This window comes from Corythoichthys intestinalis, chromosome 11 (assembly GCF_030265065.1).
Source record: "Corythoichthys intestinalis isolate RoL2023-P3 chromosome 11, ASM3026506v1, whole genome shotgun sequence".
Lineage (NCBI taxonomy): Eukaryota > Metazoa > Chordata > Actinopteri > Syngnathiformes > Syngnathidae > Corythoichthys > Corythoichthys intestinalis.
The window spans coordinates 22,955,222-22,971,343 of record NC_080405.1 but is presented as its reverse complement, the minus strand read 5'-3'; the positions used below and the strand labels follow the sequence as shown (position 1 = coordinate 22,971,343).

Below are 16,122 nucleotides of genomic sequence, written 5' to 3'. Positions count from 1 at the left end.
AAATCTACTTTAGAGTGTTACTTATAGCCTTACCAAAGTATATTTGTTTTGATTCATTTTAATATCAGAAATCTAGCTTTTGTTAACATTGTATTCATTTATAAATCTATAATTATACAAAAATATCCATCCAGCCGTCCATCATCTAACGCTTAGTCCGGGGTCGGGTTGTGGAGACAGCTGCTTTAGCAGGGAAGCCCAGACTTGCCTCTCCCCAGCCACTTCAACCAGCTCCTCCGGCGGGATCTCAAGGCGTTCCCAGGCCAGCCGAGAGACATAGTCTCTCCAGTGTGTCCAGGGTCGTCCCCAGAGCCTCTTGCCGGTGGGACGTGTCCGGAACACCTCTCCAGGGAGGCGTCCAGGAGGCATCCGAACCAGATGCCCGAGCAACCTCAACTGGCTCATCTCAATGCGGAAGAGTAGCGGCTCGACACAGAGTCCCTCACGAATAACTGAGCTCCTCACCCGAGCCCTCTGTGAGTCATCACCTTATCGTGGTGGAGGGGTTTGCGTGTCCCAATGATCCTAGGAACTATGTTGTCTGGGGCTGCCTGGCAGGGTCGCCCATGGCAAACAGGTCCTAGGTGAGGGACCAGAGACAAAGCATGACTCCAAATACCCCTTATGATGAATAACACAAATGGAGTCAGTTTTCCCTTGCCGGGACGCAGGTTACCGGGGCCCCCCTCTGGAGCCACGCCTGGAGGTGGGGCTCGAAGGCGAGCGTCTGGTGGCCAGGCCTTTTGCCACTGGGCCCGGCCGGGCACAACCCGAAAAGGAAACGTGGGTCCTCCTTCCCATGGGTTCACCCCCTGTGGGAGGGGCCAAAGTGGTCGGGTGCCTAGGGAGTTTGCGGGCATCCACAGCCGGGGGCCTTGGCGGTCCGACCCCCAGGTACAAAAGCTGTACTTTTTATTTTATTTCTTTAAATGTTAATAATTTAAAAGTTATTCAATAATTATTGCTAATATTTAAATGGACCCCCCCCCAAAAGTCAGTTTCACTATAAAGAGTTAAAAATCTTAGGTGTCAAATAGCTGTGCATTGTAGTAAAACAGTCCCTAAAATTTGTTAATTGGGGAAAAGATTGGCTGGTTTTAAATGTAAGCAATGCTGCCGTCTTCTGGCAAAAGAGGTCACATATACACGAGAATAACTTTTTCAGTAAAACCTCGAAACAATTTCAACCAAAAAGTTTCCATTATTTATCTATTAAAATGTTTTTTCTAAATATAAAAATACAATACGTAGAATCAAATGTAAGAAAACAGTGATGGTTATTCAATTTAACAAATATGATCGATTGTTTTTGCCTGACGAGACAAAAAGCTTCCTGTTTTGGTAACCAATCAAAAGCCTTGACAGAAGCTTTCTGTCCAATCATAGAGGGGAGGCCGGAACCAGCTGTTAGCTTGTATGTCGTCATTTTGAAATGAAGAAACCGATAGTAACAACAGTGTATAGCAGTGTCTTTGTGGATAAACAGGACAAAATGACGCGTCCCATAGTGTGACCCTGAGGGATACTTCTCGAAGTTCCTCTTCACAGAGACTGATATATACGGACGTCTTTGTCACGCTTATAAAGGTGAGCCGAATATGTAACAGTTGGAACATATTGTAAAAATAAACTAGCGTAGCATTAAAACTATTCAACCTCCAAGACACATGAAATCTTTCATAACCCTGCAAAGAAATCCAGCAAATTCTGTTTCTTTAACAACAAGACCAGTACCAAACACTAAAAATGTGTCAGAACCTTGCTGGATTTGTTGTGTTTTGGTACCGAACTGATTTTTCCTCTACAGAAACCAGTACGTGATAAATTTCTTTTAGTAGGGAATTAAGATCCACGTATGTTTGATTTGCATCAAGTGCTATTTTCATAGGGGTCACTGGCTAGCTTTCAAGTGCATCTGTTCTGTTAGCTTCGTGGGGCTTTCCAAAAGGACAAAGCAGGTTTCCACTTCGGGAACTGAGAGGGATGTCACCTTCTCGATTTAGCATTCCAGTCTAACAAAATGCAGACTGGACAGATAAAACAGAGTGCTCTTGTGATGTATATGGCACAGTCGCAACATACAGTAGTTCATTTTCAACATAACAACTAAGGAAATAATGCAGAACGGCTGTAGACCAGTGTAAATCAGATCATTTAAGAGTGGCCCATTGTTAGAAGTCCCAAAACGTCAATGGTTTCACCATTAGAAAAGAAACACTATGAAGTGTGTAATCTAAGGCGTTGATTTGAGAGACAATCAGACAGTTTTTTTTTTATCCATCTATTTTCTGGAGTGCTTTGCCTCATGAGTGGGGGGGGGAAAGGGGCCTGACATATAGGTCGCCACAGAGCCAGAATTTTTTTCAAAGTGATAATATATTTTGAAGATCACGCATTGACCTTTTTTTAAATTATAAGGAAAGCCTAACATGAATGTACAAAAATAAATCCAAAGTGCACATTAACATGGAAGATGTTCTAAACCTCTCCATCTGAGCAAATTAAATAAGTCTCCAACTCTTTTTCCTAAATATCTGATCAAATATCTGTTGCATTGCCCTTTTTTATCGCATTAATTCAACAAGCTTGACCTTTTTTTCTTTTTCGGAAAGCATTTGCATTTGAACTAATCAGAGCTTACTATCACTGACTATAACTGATCACATGTCAGTCTGTCAGCCAATTGAACGGACAGCCAAGTCCAGGGTGGTTTGCTGCACACATGCGTACGTCGCCTCGACTCGACTCGACACTGAGTCGTCAGACTCTGATAAACTGCTGCAATTTGGAGAGCTCAGAGGAATAAATAAATAATAAATATCGGCGGAAACAGATTACGCTACACAGGCACTTTATTAAGTTTGTTAACATTTGTGTATGTAAATCTGACATTGGTAGATTGTTTTGTTCTTGGAGATGAGATGCATGGTGGCAGCCTACCAGTTTTTTTTTTTAATGTGAGGTTTTACAGTTGCAGTCATATTTTTGGGATCAAAGCAACGTACTGCCCCGTGTTGGCCCGAATCTTTTATCGGAACGGTGTTAGGGCTGTTCCTGCCCACTTTCCCCCCTGCTTACGAGGGACAAGGGTTAGCTGGACCTGTCAATCTCAGGGCACATATAGACAAAATTTATATTGCTAGATCTGACTCATGTTCTATACATCGTTGAGCCATGGAAACCTCACCATCAGGCAACCCGAATCTCAGCCCTTCTCCACCCGCCGCTGCAGGGATAGATCCGCTGTCTCCAAGAGCTTCGACTAAACTCACCATGCGGACCCCTGCGATGGTGTCCCCTTCTCGCCATGTTTATTCCCGCTCATCTTCGCTCCCCACGCCGACCGCTTCGCCACTTTCCTCCCCCACCAGAAGCCCCTCTCAACTGGGGAGAGCGCAGCTCAATGCGGCTTCCTCGGCCACCGCCGGAACATCAGCTGGAGCTACAGCTCCAACAGTGCCTGCAACAGGTAAGTCTTGTCAGTATACCTGTAATCTCTGGCATGTTTGAAATTCCCACTTTCATTCTTGCTTTGATGTGTGCCATGGGCTTTGACTTCATTGCAAACATTTGAGATATAAGCACAAGGTGGTGGCAGCAAAATAAACTCACTTCAGAACAAGCTGTTCAGCAGATACTTAACAATTAAAAATAATGCAAGGCCATTTGCTAACATCAAGCTGTTTGTTTTGTACTTTGTATTGCCACACCAATGCACCACTGTGTATTTTTCTATAAATATATAAACATGATTGAACATAATTTTGTATCTCCTTTCAGAGGAGCCAGAAGAGGAGACCAATCTGGAAGAAGTGGCTGAACGAGCAAAGTTAGGTGACGCTAGAGCGCAGACCAAGGTCATTATCAACCAGATGGTGGACTCACTGTGCCAGGGACATTTTCTCATATTAATGAGAACTCTCAGGCCACGGGACTGCTAAAGTGTCCTTTCGTCTGTCCAGATGGGACGCTTCTTCTTGGCTCTGGCCCAAGAACGAGACGAGGAGCTAAACAACTGCACGGCGGTCACCTGGCTGGTCCAGGCTGCTAAACAGGGCCGCAAGGATGCCGTGAGACTGCTGCAGCAATGCCTAAGCTCTAGGCAAGGTACTAAACGTGCCCTTTGCTGTCAAAGTGGTCATTTAACTGTGTGCTGAACGTACGCCGTGCTGCGTCCTGTTTGCCAGGTATCACACTTGAGAACTTTGAGGAGGTGAAAAAGCTGTGTACGGAAACTCGTTTTGAGAGGGGAGTTCGGAAAGCGGCTCTGCTCATGTACTGGAAGTTGAACCCGGAAAAGAAGAGGTCGGTGGCAGTTTCAGAGATGCTAGAGAACGTGGAACATGTCCACACAGTTCAAGGTATATTGCCCACCATCATTAGCTTGATTTATATAACATTACTTTACACATCTCGTTTTTGTTTTTGTTTTTTTAAATATTTGCTCATATTGTCCTTAGAATCTAAGTTTTTGTCCCAATCTTGAATTTGGCATCACGAATCACTCTTAGAATCTTCCTACAAAAAAGGATGCTATCTTTGTCTTGTGTCCACTTTCGGAAGCTACGCAATGTTACAAGCAGTTGCAAATCGTGAGCACTAAAACTCGGCCTTCAACATAGCTGCGGCCAATCCATATGCATAAAAATTCTAACCATTGGCGATCAGGTGAATGATAACCTGCAAGATAATGTACAGTACGCGAGAAATAACTGCCCTTGGTGTGCCAATTTGCAAGACCAGAGCTATGTTGTGATGCAGTTTTCATAATCTCATCATTGATATACTTATCTTACTTCTGTTTTTGTATTACCACATGAGCTGTAATCAGCTGTGTCAGAAAAGTGCTTGCCACAACTAGACATGTGCCGGTTACCGGTTTCACGGTTTACCGTGGTGTGAAAACATCGCGGTTTCAAAACCACTAAAATTGTCCGTCATACCTTAGTACGGTATTCGCTATTTTTCATATGCCAAAATGCAGCCGAAGTGGCTTGGTGCGGCACCGCTCACCCCTTCCCGTTTGTTGCCGTGAGTGTCACTAAACAGCCAGCAAACCCAAAAACAAATCCTCCAAACACAAGGCGTACTTTTCTTCAATTTATTGAGCTCTCAAATCGTGGTGAAATATACAAATAAATACATTTAAAACGTTGTACAATTGTATTTTTCCACGTGTGATTAGGTTCAACAGGATTCAACAGTAGCTCCATTAAAAAGTTCGCCAAAAACAAAACACACATTTTCCTTTCAAATTCAATATACAAACTAACTAAAACTTACAAAGACGAATGTTAGCCTAGGCTAAACTGGGAGCGCAGCTTCTTTTATGTCTCACAGCCGCTGAGTGAGAGAAAAGCTTGACTGCAGGGGGGAAAGAAAAAGAATCGCGTCAAAGATCACTAATTGAGAGAGGAGGTCTCACTCCTCACTTTTTTTTTTTTTTTTTTAGATGAGACCTTTCCTCAACAATATTTACATTTTAACTAATTTATAAAACTAACTTATACATTTTTAACTAACTTATTAACTTATGAATTCTTTGTTCTTTTTAACACAATGGCATGGCATCATATAGACTAGAGTTGACACAGTGGCTGAAAATGGCGAAACTTCACTTGAGCTTCCCCCCTCAAAAAAAAGTCATACAGTATATATTTTTAATTTTATTTAGAAGTGTTTTTACTTTTTATAGCAATTATTTTGTTCTTACTCTAATATTGAGCAACTTGAGCTGTGGCTGTGGGTATAGTCTAGGTTCTATTTTAATTGTATATAATATTTGTTATTTTTTGTTAATTTATTTATTTTCACATTATATTCATGTTCCAATTTGCAAATATGTTTTGAAAAATTCCTGTTCAATGGATTTTTTTTTTTTTTTTAAACCCATACATCTCAAAATTTTGGAGCTATAATTGCAATACCGTGAAACCGCTGTATTTTTGCTCACGGTTATCGTACCGTGAAAATCTCATACCGGCACATGCCTAGCCACAACCTTACATCAATGAAATTTGACTCCCTATTAGGGCTGGGCGATATGGCCTTTAGTACGTATCACGATAAATTGAGCAGATTTACCTCGATAACGATAAATGACGATAAATTCGCCCAAGCACACTGTTATATAATTAGAAAATTTGTATCAATGCATGGAATACAAATTAACAGTTTGTCATTAAATTTATTTACCAGCTTTCAATTTAACAATTGCACATGCAGTCTAAACATTAGGTATTAAAAAAAATCATGTAAACAATAAGAATTCTTGTGTGAACATTTATAACAGCTTGTATGACTTGAAAAATATCACTTGAATTTCATTAAATTCATTCCGCATTGTTATACACTAGATAGTGGCATACGTTTAGATATTTAGAATAGATACAAATACGACACATCCACCCGCCCCCCAGAAATTATACTTAATTTAAAAAATAAAATGTTTCACAAACCTTTCTTTTATTCGGCTCAATTATTTACATCTTATGATTTTGGAAATCCTTACAGTATGCAATAAATAATATTCCTGTTCCCAAGCACTGTGCTTACTCTACTGTAATTTTTACAAAAAATAAACAATACTTAGTTACTCCCCGTCATCTAGGACGAGCCACTTACAAGACTAGCACTGTCGTGTATTACAAATACTGCTTTGAACACATCTTCACAGACAAAAGCAATGACACAGGCTTAAAGAGGTCAACTTTAATTGTGTAAATCACACTTAATAACGACACGATCTCCTGGTTGAAATAGACGACATCCACTTAATTCTATTGAAGATGTGTAATGCTGAGGCAATTTGTCAACTTTACTTTTAAAAAGAAACGTGCACTGTTTATCCAGTAGATGGGGCTCTTGCAGTGTGTCAAACAGTGATTCAATTTAGGGCAATTGTCTTAAAAGTGGTTCATTGTTTCAGAAAGCCTCGGTTTTTCCATCCCTATCTGGAACCCGTCAAGAGTTTACTTAATTTCGGGTGAAAGTTTGGCGAAGCTAACTTAAGCCCGACTTCATCCCGTTTACTTGTAGCGTTAGCCGCTAGCGTTAGCTGCTAGCGTTAGCCTAGCGGACTTCTGTTTGATTGGCTTCCTGAAAACCATGTGACTCCAAACGTAAGCGCGCTGTCTGCTTTCTTAAAGGGGAATGAACATAGCCGAACAACACAGAGTCAAAGCGGGATGAAAAGACTATATTTTCTTCTTTTATTAAATTACCGAATTTACCGACATGGTCAAAATTACGTCGGTCATCGTGAAGAATTTCGGTAACGGTAAATTTTCGGTTTACCGCCCTGCTCTACTCCCTATAGTCCAGTGCTTCTCAATTATTTTCTGTCACGCCCCCCCAAAGAAGACGTAAATGTTTCGCGCCCCCCCCAACTCTCTGCCGCCACTGTAAATAGTATCATTTGTCTATAAAATTACTGTTATAAATACGCATCTGCCTAACATTGTCCTTTTTTTCTAATAAAGGAAAAAAGTAACATAGATCAACTTATAATAAAGTATAACTTTATTAACATTGTTTTGTTTGTAACAGAGAAGACTTGACGTGCATCAATTTGCCTGAATTTTTTTTTTTTTTAAAATTCACATCCAAACTAAAAAATACACTCAAGGTACATTTTTGACCATTTGATACAGAAAAATAAAATGTAATAAAATCAGTAAATAATAACAAATTAAAATTGATTAGAAACATTCACTCATGAGGACAATATGCCAAAAAATTTGACCGAAAAAACAAAACTGAATAAAAGAAAAAAAAAAGTGTCCTTGGACTGGACAGTTTTTATTTTTGCTGCTCACAGTATTTACCTCCTTTGCAATGGTGTGGAGTTATTTTGCAATGAGCATGCTAACAATGCTCACTGGTTTACTGATGTAACACTGACAAAGCAGGACGATTGATGGCAATATTCGGCACGTTTTCAATGAAAAAACCAAGCGGCTTAACAATGAGATTGGGGTCTAATGTCTTTAAGTGGCGTCTTAATTGATTTGGCTTCTGGCTGTCTGCTATAATTATTTTTAGACACAGTAAACAGTAGTCTTTCATCATCACCCACTGTATTAAAAGTCAAAGCTAAAAGGCAAACGGCACGAAAAAAGCGCATTCACGGCGGCCGAGGTAGAACCGTAGGTGAGGGCGGTCGTCGTGACGATCCCAAGCCGAAAATGGCACTTCTCGGGCGGCGACGTGAGAACCGGACAAGACAGTGGGTCGCTGCGTGAGTGAGTCCGGTCGGAAAACGGCTTTCGAAAACGGCGGTAGCACACTGCTCTTCATTATCTGTTACCTGTGTGTGCTGAGTGCTCTTCCCTAGTTCAAAAATACTGCGCGCACTCTGAAAATGAGAGCGCCACTGCCACCTACTGAGTGGATGTGCAAGTACACTTTATTCCAGTACGGCAAAAAACCCAAAAAAAAAACATGTTCCCCGAGGTCACATACGCCCCCCCTGGCATCGCTCTGCGCCCCCCCCAGGGGGGCGCGCCCCACTATTTGAGAAGTACTGCTATAGTCGAAACATACATATGTATCAATTTTGATACAGCTCCTTCAAAGAAGCCTATTAGATCGTTGTTTAAACACTTTAATGCACAAATAAAATGCCTTCATTTTGAACCCATTCTGCTATTTTCTCCATTTCTAGACAAGCCACTTTCCCAAGGCCCACTTAACAGCTCTACTAAGAAGCAGAGGAGAGTCCTGGAAACAATGGTGACCAGTGAGTGTAAGTAGGATCACCAATATGACAATCCGAGCTCTGTTGAAACTACAGATCCAGCGGTCGTGTTTAGCTGGAATATACACAGTTTGTTCTTTTTACAGCCATCTCCCATTTGGGGATGGATGAATTTGTGGAAATGACAAAGAAGTACGCTCAAGGAATGGCGCCACCTCCCGCCATGGCGGCCGTGTCAACCAGCGATGAAGATGACGATGACGACGTGGTGGTGAAGAATCCAGATGACCTGCCACTACACCAAAAGGTATCACCGCAGGGGTGTGGGAAACTTGTACGACAGTGTTCTAACTTCTCAGTTTGTCTGCCACCAGCTGCTGAAGTTCCCGCTTCACGCGCTGCTGGAGATCAAGGAGCACCTCATCGACTGGGCGTCACGGGCGGGCATGCAGTGGCTTAGCGCCCTAATTCCCACGCACCATGTCAACGCACTCATCTTCTTCTTTATAATCTCCAACCTCACCATAGAGTTCTTCATCTTCCTCATTCCTTTGCTGGTTTTCTACCTCTCCTTCTTCTCCATGGTTATTTGCACGCTGCGGGTATTCCAGGTCAGAGCAATTTTCCACTTTGCTCTTTGTCTGTTTTGGGATATCAAAACACATATCTGAGAGTGCCGTTTTTCCTGATAGAATTCCAAAGCTTGGGAGAACTTCAGGGCTCTGACTGATTTGTTGGCTCATTTTGAGCCCGCTCTCGATTTGGAGCAAGCCGAGACCAACTTTGGATGGACCCATTTGGAGCCCTATCTGTAAGATCCCAGTTTTCGTACAAAAACACCTGACTGACTGTCGTATGTGGGGTTCAGTACACATTAATACAAATTACTTAATCATTTAAAGGGGTTCAACAGAAAGCAAGGCATTTTCAACCATTGTGGTGTGCCTGTCCACCTTCAGGTAGCATTAGAGTAACACATCATAAATCAGACATTTAAAATATAACCAAGCCCTATAATAGGTTCAACATTTTCATGCACAAAACGTCGTATTAGCTGGGACTGATGGTGCTAGACGTCCAATTCATTTTGACCGTTCAATCGACCCTCCCAGTCAGAATGGATTAGACGTCTAGCACCGTCAATGGTGTGCAATAAGTACGATGAAAAAAATAATCTAGAGTTAGCTGGGGCTTTAGAAGTAAAAATCCTGCCAACTGTTTTTGTCTTCACTGGCCCTAATCCTCCTTTGTATTTTTGTCATTTTTAGTTCATGTAAGGTAGAATTGATGGTTCCTTGCACTACAAACAGCTATCGTTAAAAATAATCTGGGAAAAGTAATCATATGACATGACATTGTAATTTGTTCTGAGTGTGTTGGATTGACAAGAAAAATGTCTTTACCTCAGATATTTCTTGCTCTCGGTGGTGTTTGTGGTCTTCTCCTTCCCTGTTGCTGACAAGTCATGGATCCCGTGCTCCGAACTGGCAGCAGTGGCGCTCTTCTTCACCGTCACCGCCTTCCTTAGCCTTCACGCCTCTGCCAAGTTATTTGCTCGTAGAGCCCTGCTGACTGAAGTACTGTCAGGGGCCTGCTCCCTCGTTTACCTGCTGCCGGACTATATGTGGATGCTAAGGGTCTTTGGGAGGACTTTTATCTCAGTGCCTCTGGGCGACATCTTGGCGTTGAACATTGGTGTACCCTGCGCCCTCTATGGCCACCTGGTCTACCTCCTGTTCCGAATGGCGCAGCTTAGAGGCTTCAAGGGGACTTACTTGTGCCTGGTGCCTTATTTGGTTTGTTTTACTTGGTGTGAGCTCTGCTTGGTGTTCCTCAAGAACGCCTCAGCCATCGGCCTCATACGAACCTGTGCGGGTTACTTCCTCTTCCTATTCGCTCTGCCAGTTCTCTCCTTGGGACTGGCTGCGATGCTCGTCATTCAGCTACTGCAGTGGTTCGTGGCGCTGGAGATCACCAAGATGGCAGTTACGCTGACAGTCTGCTTTGTCCCGGTCGTCCTGAGGCTTTGGACCCGCTTCAGTCTGAACCCCATTGTGGTGTTTCGCTCACTGTCCCGGAGCAGCATAGTCAAACTCATCCTGGTGTGGCTCAGTGCCGTGCTGCTCTTCTGCTGGATGTACGTGTACAGGTCAGAGGGTATGAAGGTTTACAACTCCACCCTCACCTGGCCAGAATACAGCAACATGTGCGGCCCATTGGCGTGGAAGGAGTCCAACATGGCCCAAACTCAGATCCTCTGCTCACACCTCGAAGGCCACAGGGTCACCTGGACGGGACGCTTTAAATACGTGCGCGTGACGGACATTGAAAATGGAGCGCAGTCGGTCATCAACTTACTTCCTGTGTTGGTGGGGAATTGGATGCGTTGTCTGTACGGTCAGCCGTATCCTGCATGTGACAGGATGGCAACTCCGCCAGTAGGGCCTCACCCTTTCTTGGCCCCACCGATCCAAGACCCCCTGTGTAAACTCAAAAAACTCGCCAAGCACGAATGCCATGTGAAACGCTTCGACCGTTACAAGTTTGAAGTCACCATGGGCATGCCGCAAGAAAGGAAAACCAAAAATGGAACGGTCGTGGAGGACGAAGACGCCACCAAGGACATTGTTCTGCGTGCCAGCAACGAGTTCAAGTCAGTGCTGCTGCACTTGAACACGGGAAGCCTGGTGGAGTTCAGCACCATCCTGGAGGGCCGCCTTGGCTCAAAATGGCCTGTTTTTGAGCTGAAAGCCATTCACTGCCTCTCGTGTGGCAACACCCGCCAGTCTAGCCGCAGACAGTATAAGATTGAACACGACTGGAGGCGCACGGTCCAGAGCGCTTTGCAGTTTGCCTTCGACTTCTTTTTTAACCCCTTCCTGACCGCACAGCTACACCAACTCTCTGACACTGACACTGTGACAGATGTGACCGGGTCATAGGCGCGACTTATTATTTTAGATTTCAGCCAAGCTATTTTGAGAATACATTGTTTTGGGTGAAATTTCAGGATGAACTTGAAATGTACCACAGTTCTACTCGATTTTCTATGTTTGCAGCTGGGCTCAGTTCCCAACTAATATGTCCTGATTGACTTAGAAATTGTATTTATTTAAACCGTTTTTTGTCATCATTTCAGTTCACATTGTGACAGCTATAGAGAAAGACGTCTCAACAATCATCAACAGTACACAACCAATGCAATCCTACAAACAGGATGTCCATAGAGGGAAGTTGCAACTGAGCTTTTTGTTCACTTGTTAAAGTTATAGTGCCATTAATCCTGAAAATTCAACCAAAGTCCCTGACATTTTACCCTGTTTTCAAAGGCGAACACTTGTAATAAAGACCCCTCTAAAACCTGCTTAGTTAAGCTCACATTGTGTTGCACCCCATGTGCAGACAGTTTAAAATAAACAAGTGTTAAGTTGCTACTCAGTTAAATGATGGAGCGTCTGTTGACGTACGGCTTAAATTATCAAGTGATTGACTTAAGTAAATGCTTTATTGCATTTTAAAATACACTACAGCTATACACCTATGTTGTCCTTTTGATTTCAAAAGGCATTATTCCAATTATTTATCCTGCCTTCTGTTTGAAAGCCTGCCAATCTCGGAATCATAGGTGTTTTGTATTCTGTGTCCCATTAAAATGGAACAAACACTTTTAGATTTAAAATATATTGTTTTATTAAGTACAAAAGAAAACTGCAAAGCTTCAAGTATGGAGTAACTTTGATTATTATTTGATACTCATTAAAAGCGCGAAGAGAATTGTGTGGGGGTTTTTTGTTTTGTTTTAGGATAGTGGGATTTGATTATCATGTGCATCCAAAATGGAACGAGTTGATAAAAAAGTATTGGGCTTTAAAATGAAAGCGACAGATCATTTTTCAATTACTGACACTAGGTGGCATCCTAACCTTTAGTAACGATGACTCGCTATTAGGGTAAATAAACGGTTTTTGAAATCAATGGATGCAATTGTTGAAATCTTTATTCAAAAAACATCAGCATTGTTTATACCTGCCTGTTTGACAGGTTTGTCATCAACGTACATGAGCACAAAAATATGCAAAAATTGACATTAGTTTGGTCAGCATGTGGAGAAAATTGATTTTTTTTTTTATTCAAAAAGTGAAATAAAAGAATAATTTGTTCTCCAAAAATAAACAATTCTGCACATTAGCAAAGTAATCTGTGAAGAAGGCTGAGAAGATGAAACTCGCATCTCTCTGCTATCGCTTTGGAGGCAATCATTCTTGTAAATCACTGAGCCCACAGTTTATGGATTAAAAGAAAACTCAAAAGTTGTCTAAAAAAAAAAAAAAAAAAGATACATACAGACACCGTTTAGGCCCTTTTTTTCTTTTAGAGTACAACAACAACGCAAAACATTTTCCATTTGTATTGATTCTCCTTTGCACTGGATGGATTTCTATCCAGCATCATTCCAACTGTAAGCGTATGGACCGAACATCAGTAAACATGCGTTAGCGTTTTTAGACGCAAAGGTAAAGAGTTCGGTCATTTGTGGTTTCTTCGTGCTGTAAGCATTTTGTACAGCAGGTTCTAAATGTTAAAAAGGCAGCCAAGTCAGTCTAGTAGGCTAAATCAGTTTGACATGCAGCATATTCTTGCTTAATTGCTGATTTGAAAACAAAAAAACAAACTTTTTTTGCTTCATAAAATGCAGCTGCAGACCAGAAGCAGAATCTGTAAGGGGATTTGCAAACGTGTGGAGAAGAAACTTGTGTGCGTCCACACGAGAAACCACAATTCTGCTTCTGTCTGAAGGAATGCGAGTCTCCCACGAACCGAAGAGATCTCAGGTTAGCCGTCATCATGTTGTCGTCATCATCATTACTAGATCATTATCAAGAAGGGAGGGAAATGAAATTGGACTTCAAAGTAAAATTACAACCAGTAACATCAATGCCCCATTTATCATCACTGGTGCTGGTAGAAATGGTTTGGACCGGAGTACATCTGAGGTTAAAAAGAGCAGGATGAGGTGGAAAATGAAGGAGATGTAAACATCTTTTCAGTCTGAGGTTTCTGCTCCCCAGAGGCTGAAGTAGCAATCAACACATCGATTTTCCCCTCCATAATCCCATTCTGGCCTACTTGAGGTCCTTGGAGGTTTGTGGTAGATGAGAAATTATGAGTTTTGAATGCAACGTGGTATGGCGTCCTGTCTCTTTAGGCTTTGTCCTATGATTGCGTACATTCTGGCATAGTTACATCTCGACCCGTGCTCAAGAATGCATCTCCGAGTTGAGTTTATCCTGGAAGATGTACAAGTTGTTGGTGGCGGCGATGGCGATGATGTTCTCCGTCGGGTGCCAGGCCGTGTGCAGGATCTTCTTAGTAAAGTCCAGGCTGTCCACGCTGATGTCGTCCTTGCGCCGCTTGCCCCCGGCAGCGCACACTCGACGCGGCTTGAGTACGGCCCGGGGTTTGCTGCTCTCCCGGGACGCTTCTAAGGTCACGTCGCGCTTGGTGTTGCGGTCGAACATGCGGAAGAAGTTGTTGTAGGCCCCTGTCATGATCACGCTACACACACGAGAGGAGCGAAATGCTTATAATAGAAATCATAACCATATTGCCATTAATATTCCACTTCATTATGGAGGTGACGTATGAAGGCAGGTGGTGTGTGATCAGTTCCCACTTGATGCTTGTCGGTCGGATGGCAGTGTTTCAGCCTGAGTAACCAAAAGCTAATACAGTGGTACTTCGACATACCATCGGTTCGAAACACGATCTTTTCGACATCCGACGTACATTTTGACTCGCCATTTGTTTTTGCATCCGACAAAATGCTCGAAATACAACGATTTATGACAGCGTCACAATTTCATTGTTTTCCCGCAAGACACACAAGCAGCGGATTGTCTTGTGAGAGAAATCAACATGGGTTTCAAGAATGTTAAATCAGGTGGTGAACAAAGAAAAAACGTGAGGCTTACCAATGGAAAAATATGAGCGTGGGGTGCGCATCTTTACAATACTTCTCCGACCTCCTTTTGCCAGTCTTTATAAGTAAAGGTGAGAACCATCGCCAAAGAGATCGCCAGCTCCGTCAGGTTTTTAACAATTTATTTCAGAACTTGAGCATAAAACGGCCAACAGTCCGCAACAATAGGATGTTAAAAGTGAAAGGAATATCATAACTGCACTCTCTCACTCTTCCATCAACCTCGTGGTGCGTTCAGGTACACCACACAAAATACGACTGCAGCATTAGAACCCGATTTGTTACATTATTATTATTATTAATATTATTTATTATATTATTATTCTGATTTTTATTCATAATGCATTTTGCTCTTTGTACTTGCTATTTGCAATAGTAACAGCAGTATTTATTAAGGATTTGGTGTAGGTTTTCTGGCTGTGCAACAAATTAATGGAATTATAATGTATTCTAATGGGAAAATCCTGCTCAACATATGACCATTATGACCTACAAACAAGGTCCTGGAACGAATTAACTTCGTATGTAGAAGTACCACTGTAGCTTCCATTTTGTTCCTTTAACAAAGTTTTTTTTTGCACTTATTTAAAGTTTAAGCAATTTCAAAATGAACTACGACCACCCAGCTCGCTCCTAAACGTCATGTCAGCCCAGAGACATAATAAGCACAACCCAAGAGCACTCATGCCCTCTACTGGCCATCTCGGAATCTAGAAGCAAAAATAAGTCCACAAGTAGTTAATTTATCAGAATTAGCCGTTTTAGTTCGCGTCCTCAACAAGAACAACTACAACAACAAAGCAAGTGAGACCTGCAGCCCTCCCACTGAGTGGTCTAAAAATGTTGCCGTGTTCTAATAAAACTGCCATATTAGCATCCCTTTGGGGGACTATTGGGGGAGGTTGCAGCTTCACTTTGACTAAGGCAACATTTATCGGAACAAACGGCAACAGAAACATGACTGGACATCATTGAATCAGCATGGCAAGATTAATGTATGGCATTTACAGTTCAGAGTTGCCCTGAGTTAATTTTTTCCGTGACTACGCTCATGACATACAATTATGTTCCCTCATAGAAAATAATGGAAATAAAGTAATCGTTCACTGCCAGCCCCTCCCAGTTCAAATGGATTGGATGTCTATCGCCTGGTGGGCAATGAGTTAAGAAAATAAAAAACAGACCTGTCAGAGCCGTTCCAGGCGCACTCGAACTTGTCGAAGATGCAGTCATTTTCATAAAGGGAGCACAACTTGCTGCGGAGGTAATCGTGAACCTGGGGGGGCACAAAGATTAAAAATGAATCCTCCTCACATCTGCCTCACTTGGCTATCGACTGTAGGTAAACTAAAAATAGAAGAAGCGGAGGACACGCATGTTCACACACAGACAAAACACATTAAGCGTGCACAATTGCAACACTCACCTCCCTGAAGACATTGCT

General features: G+C 42.3%; 2 protein-coding genes across 6 annotated transcripts in view; one reads left to right on the top strand and one right to left on the bottom strand.

Moving 5' to 3' along the window:
- Positions 1-3,174: 3,174 nt before the first annotated feature.
- wfs1b (Wolfram syndrome 1b (wolframin)) lies at positions 3,175-12,753 on the top strand. The gene is made up of 9 exons (XM_057850062.1): positions 3,175-3,469; positions 3,781-3,857; positions 3,963-4,107; positions 4,188-4,361; positions 8,666-8,746; positions 8,845-9,005; positions 9,073-9,309; positions 9,391-9,509; positions 10,107-12,753. Exons 1-9 carry the CDS (start codon positions 3,175-3,177, stop codon positions 11,638-11,640), a joined length of 2,823 nt encoding a protein of 940 aa, XP_057706045.1. The 3' UTR covers positions 11,641-12,753.
- Positions 12,678-16,122, bottom strand: part of LOC130923922 (serine/threonine-protein phosphatase 2A 55 kDa regulatory subunit B gamma isoform) — a 39,748-nt gene continuing 36,303 nt past the window's right edge. For all 5 annotated transcript variants that reach the window (XM_057850064.1, XM_057850065.1, XM_057850068.1 and 2 more), the window contains 2 exons: positions 15,863-15,954; positions 12,678-14,254 (listed from right to left, as the gene is read on the bottom strand). In XM_057850064.1, coding sequence (XP_057706047.1) covers positions 13,957-14,254; positions 15,863-15,954 — 390 coding nt within the window. In that variant the 3' untranslated portion in view covers positions 12,678-13,956. The remainder of the gene's footprint in view (positions 14,255-15,862; positions 15,955-16,122) is intronic.

Bases quoted from the DNA above. Each gene is read 5' to 3' on its own strand.
- wfs1b (XM_057850062.1), top strand. From the start codon at position 3,175: ATGGAAACCTCACCATCAGGCAACCCGAATCTCAGCCCTTCTCCACCC. The intron at 3,470-3,780 runs GTAAGTCTTGTC...ATCTCCTTTCAG, and splicing joins TCCAACAGTGCCTGCAACAG to AGGAGCCAGAAGAGGAGACC. The intron at 4,108-4,187 runs GTACTAAACGTG...CCTGTTTGCCAG, and splicing joins ATGCCTAAGCTCTAGGCAAG to GTATCACACTTGAGAACTTT.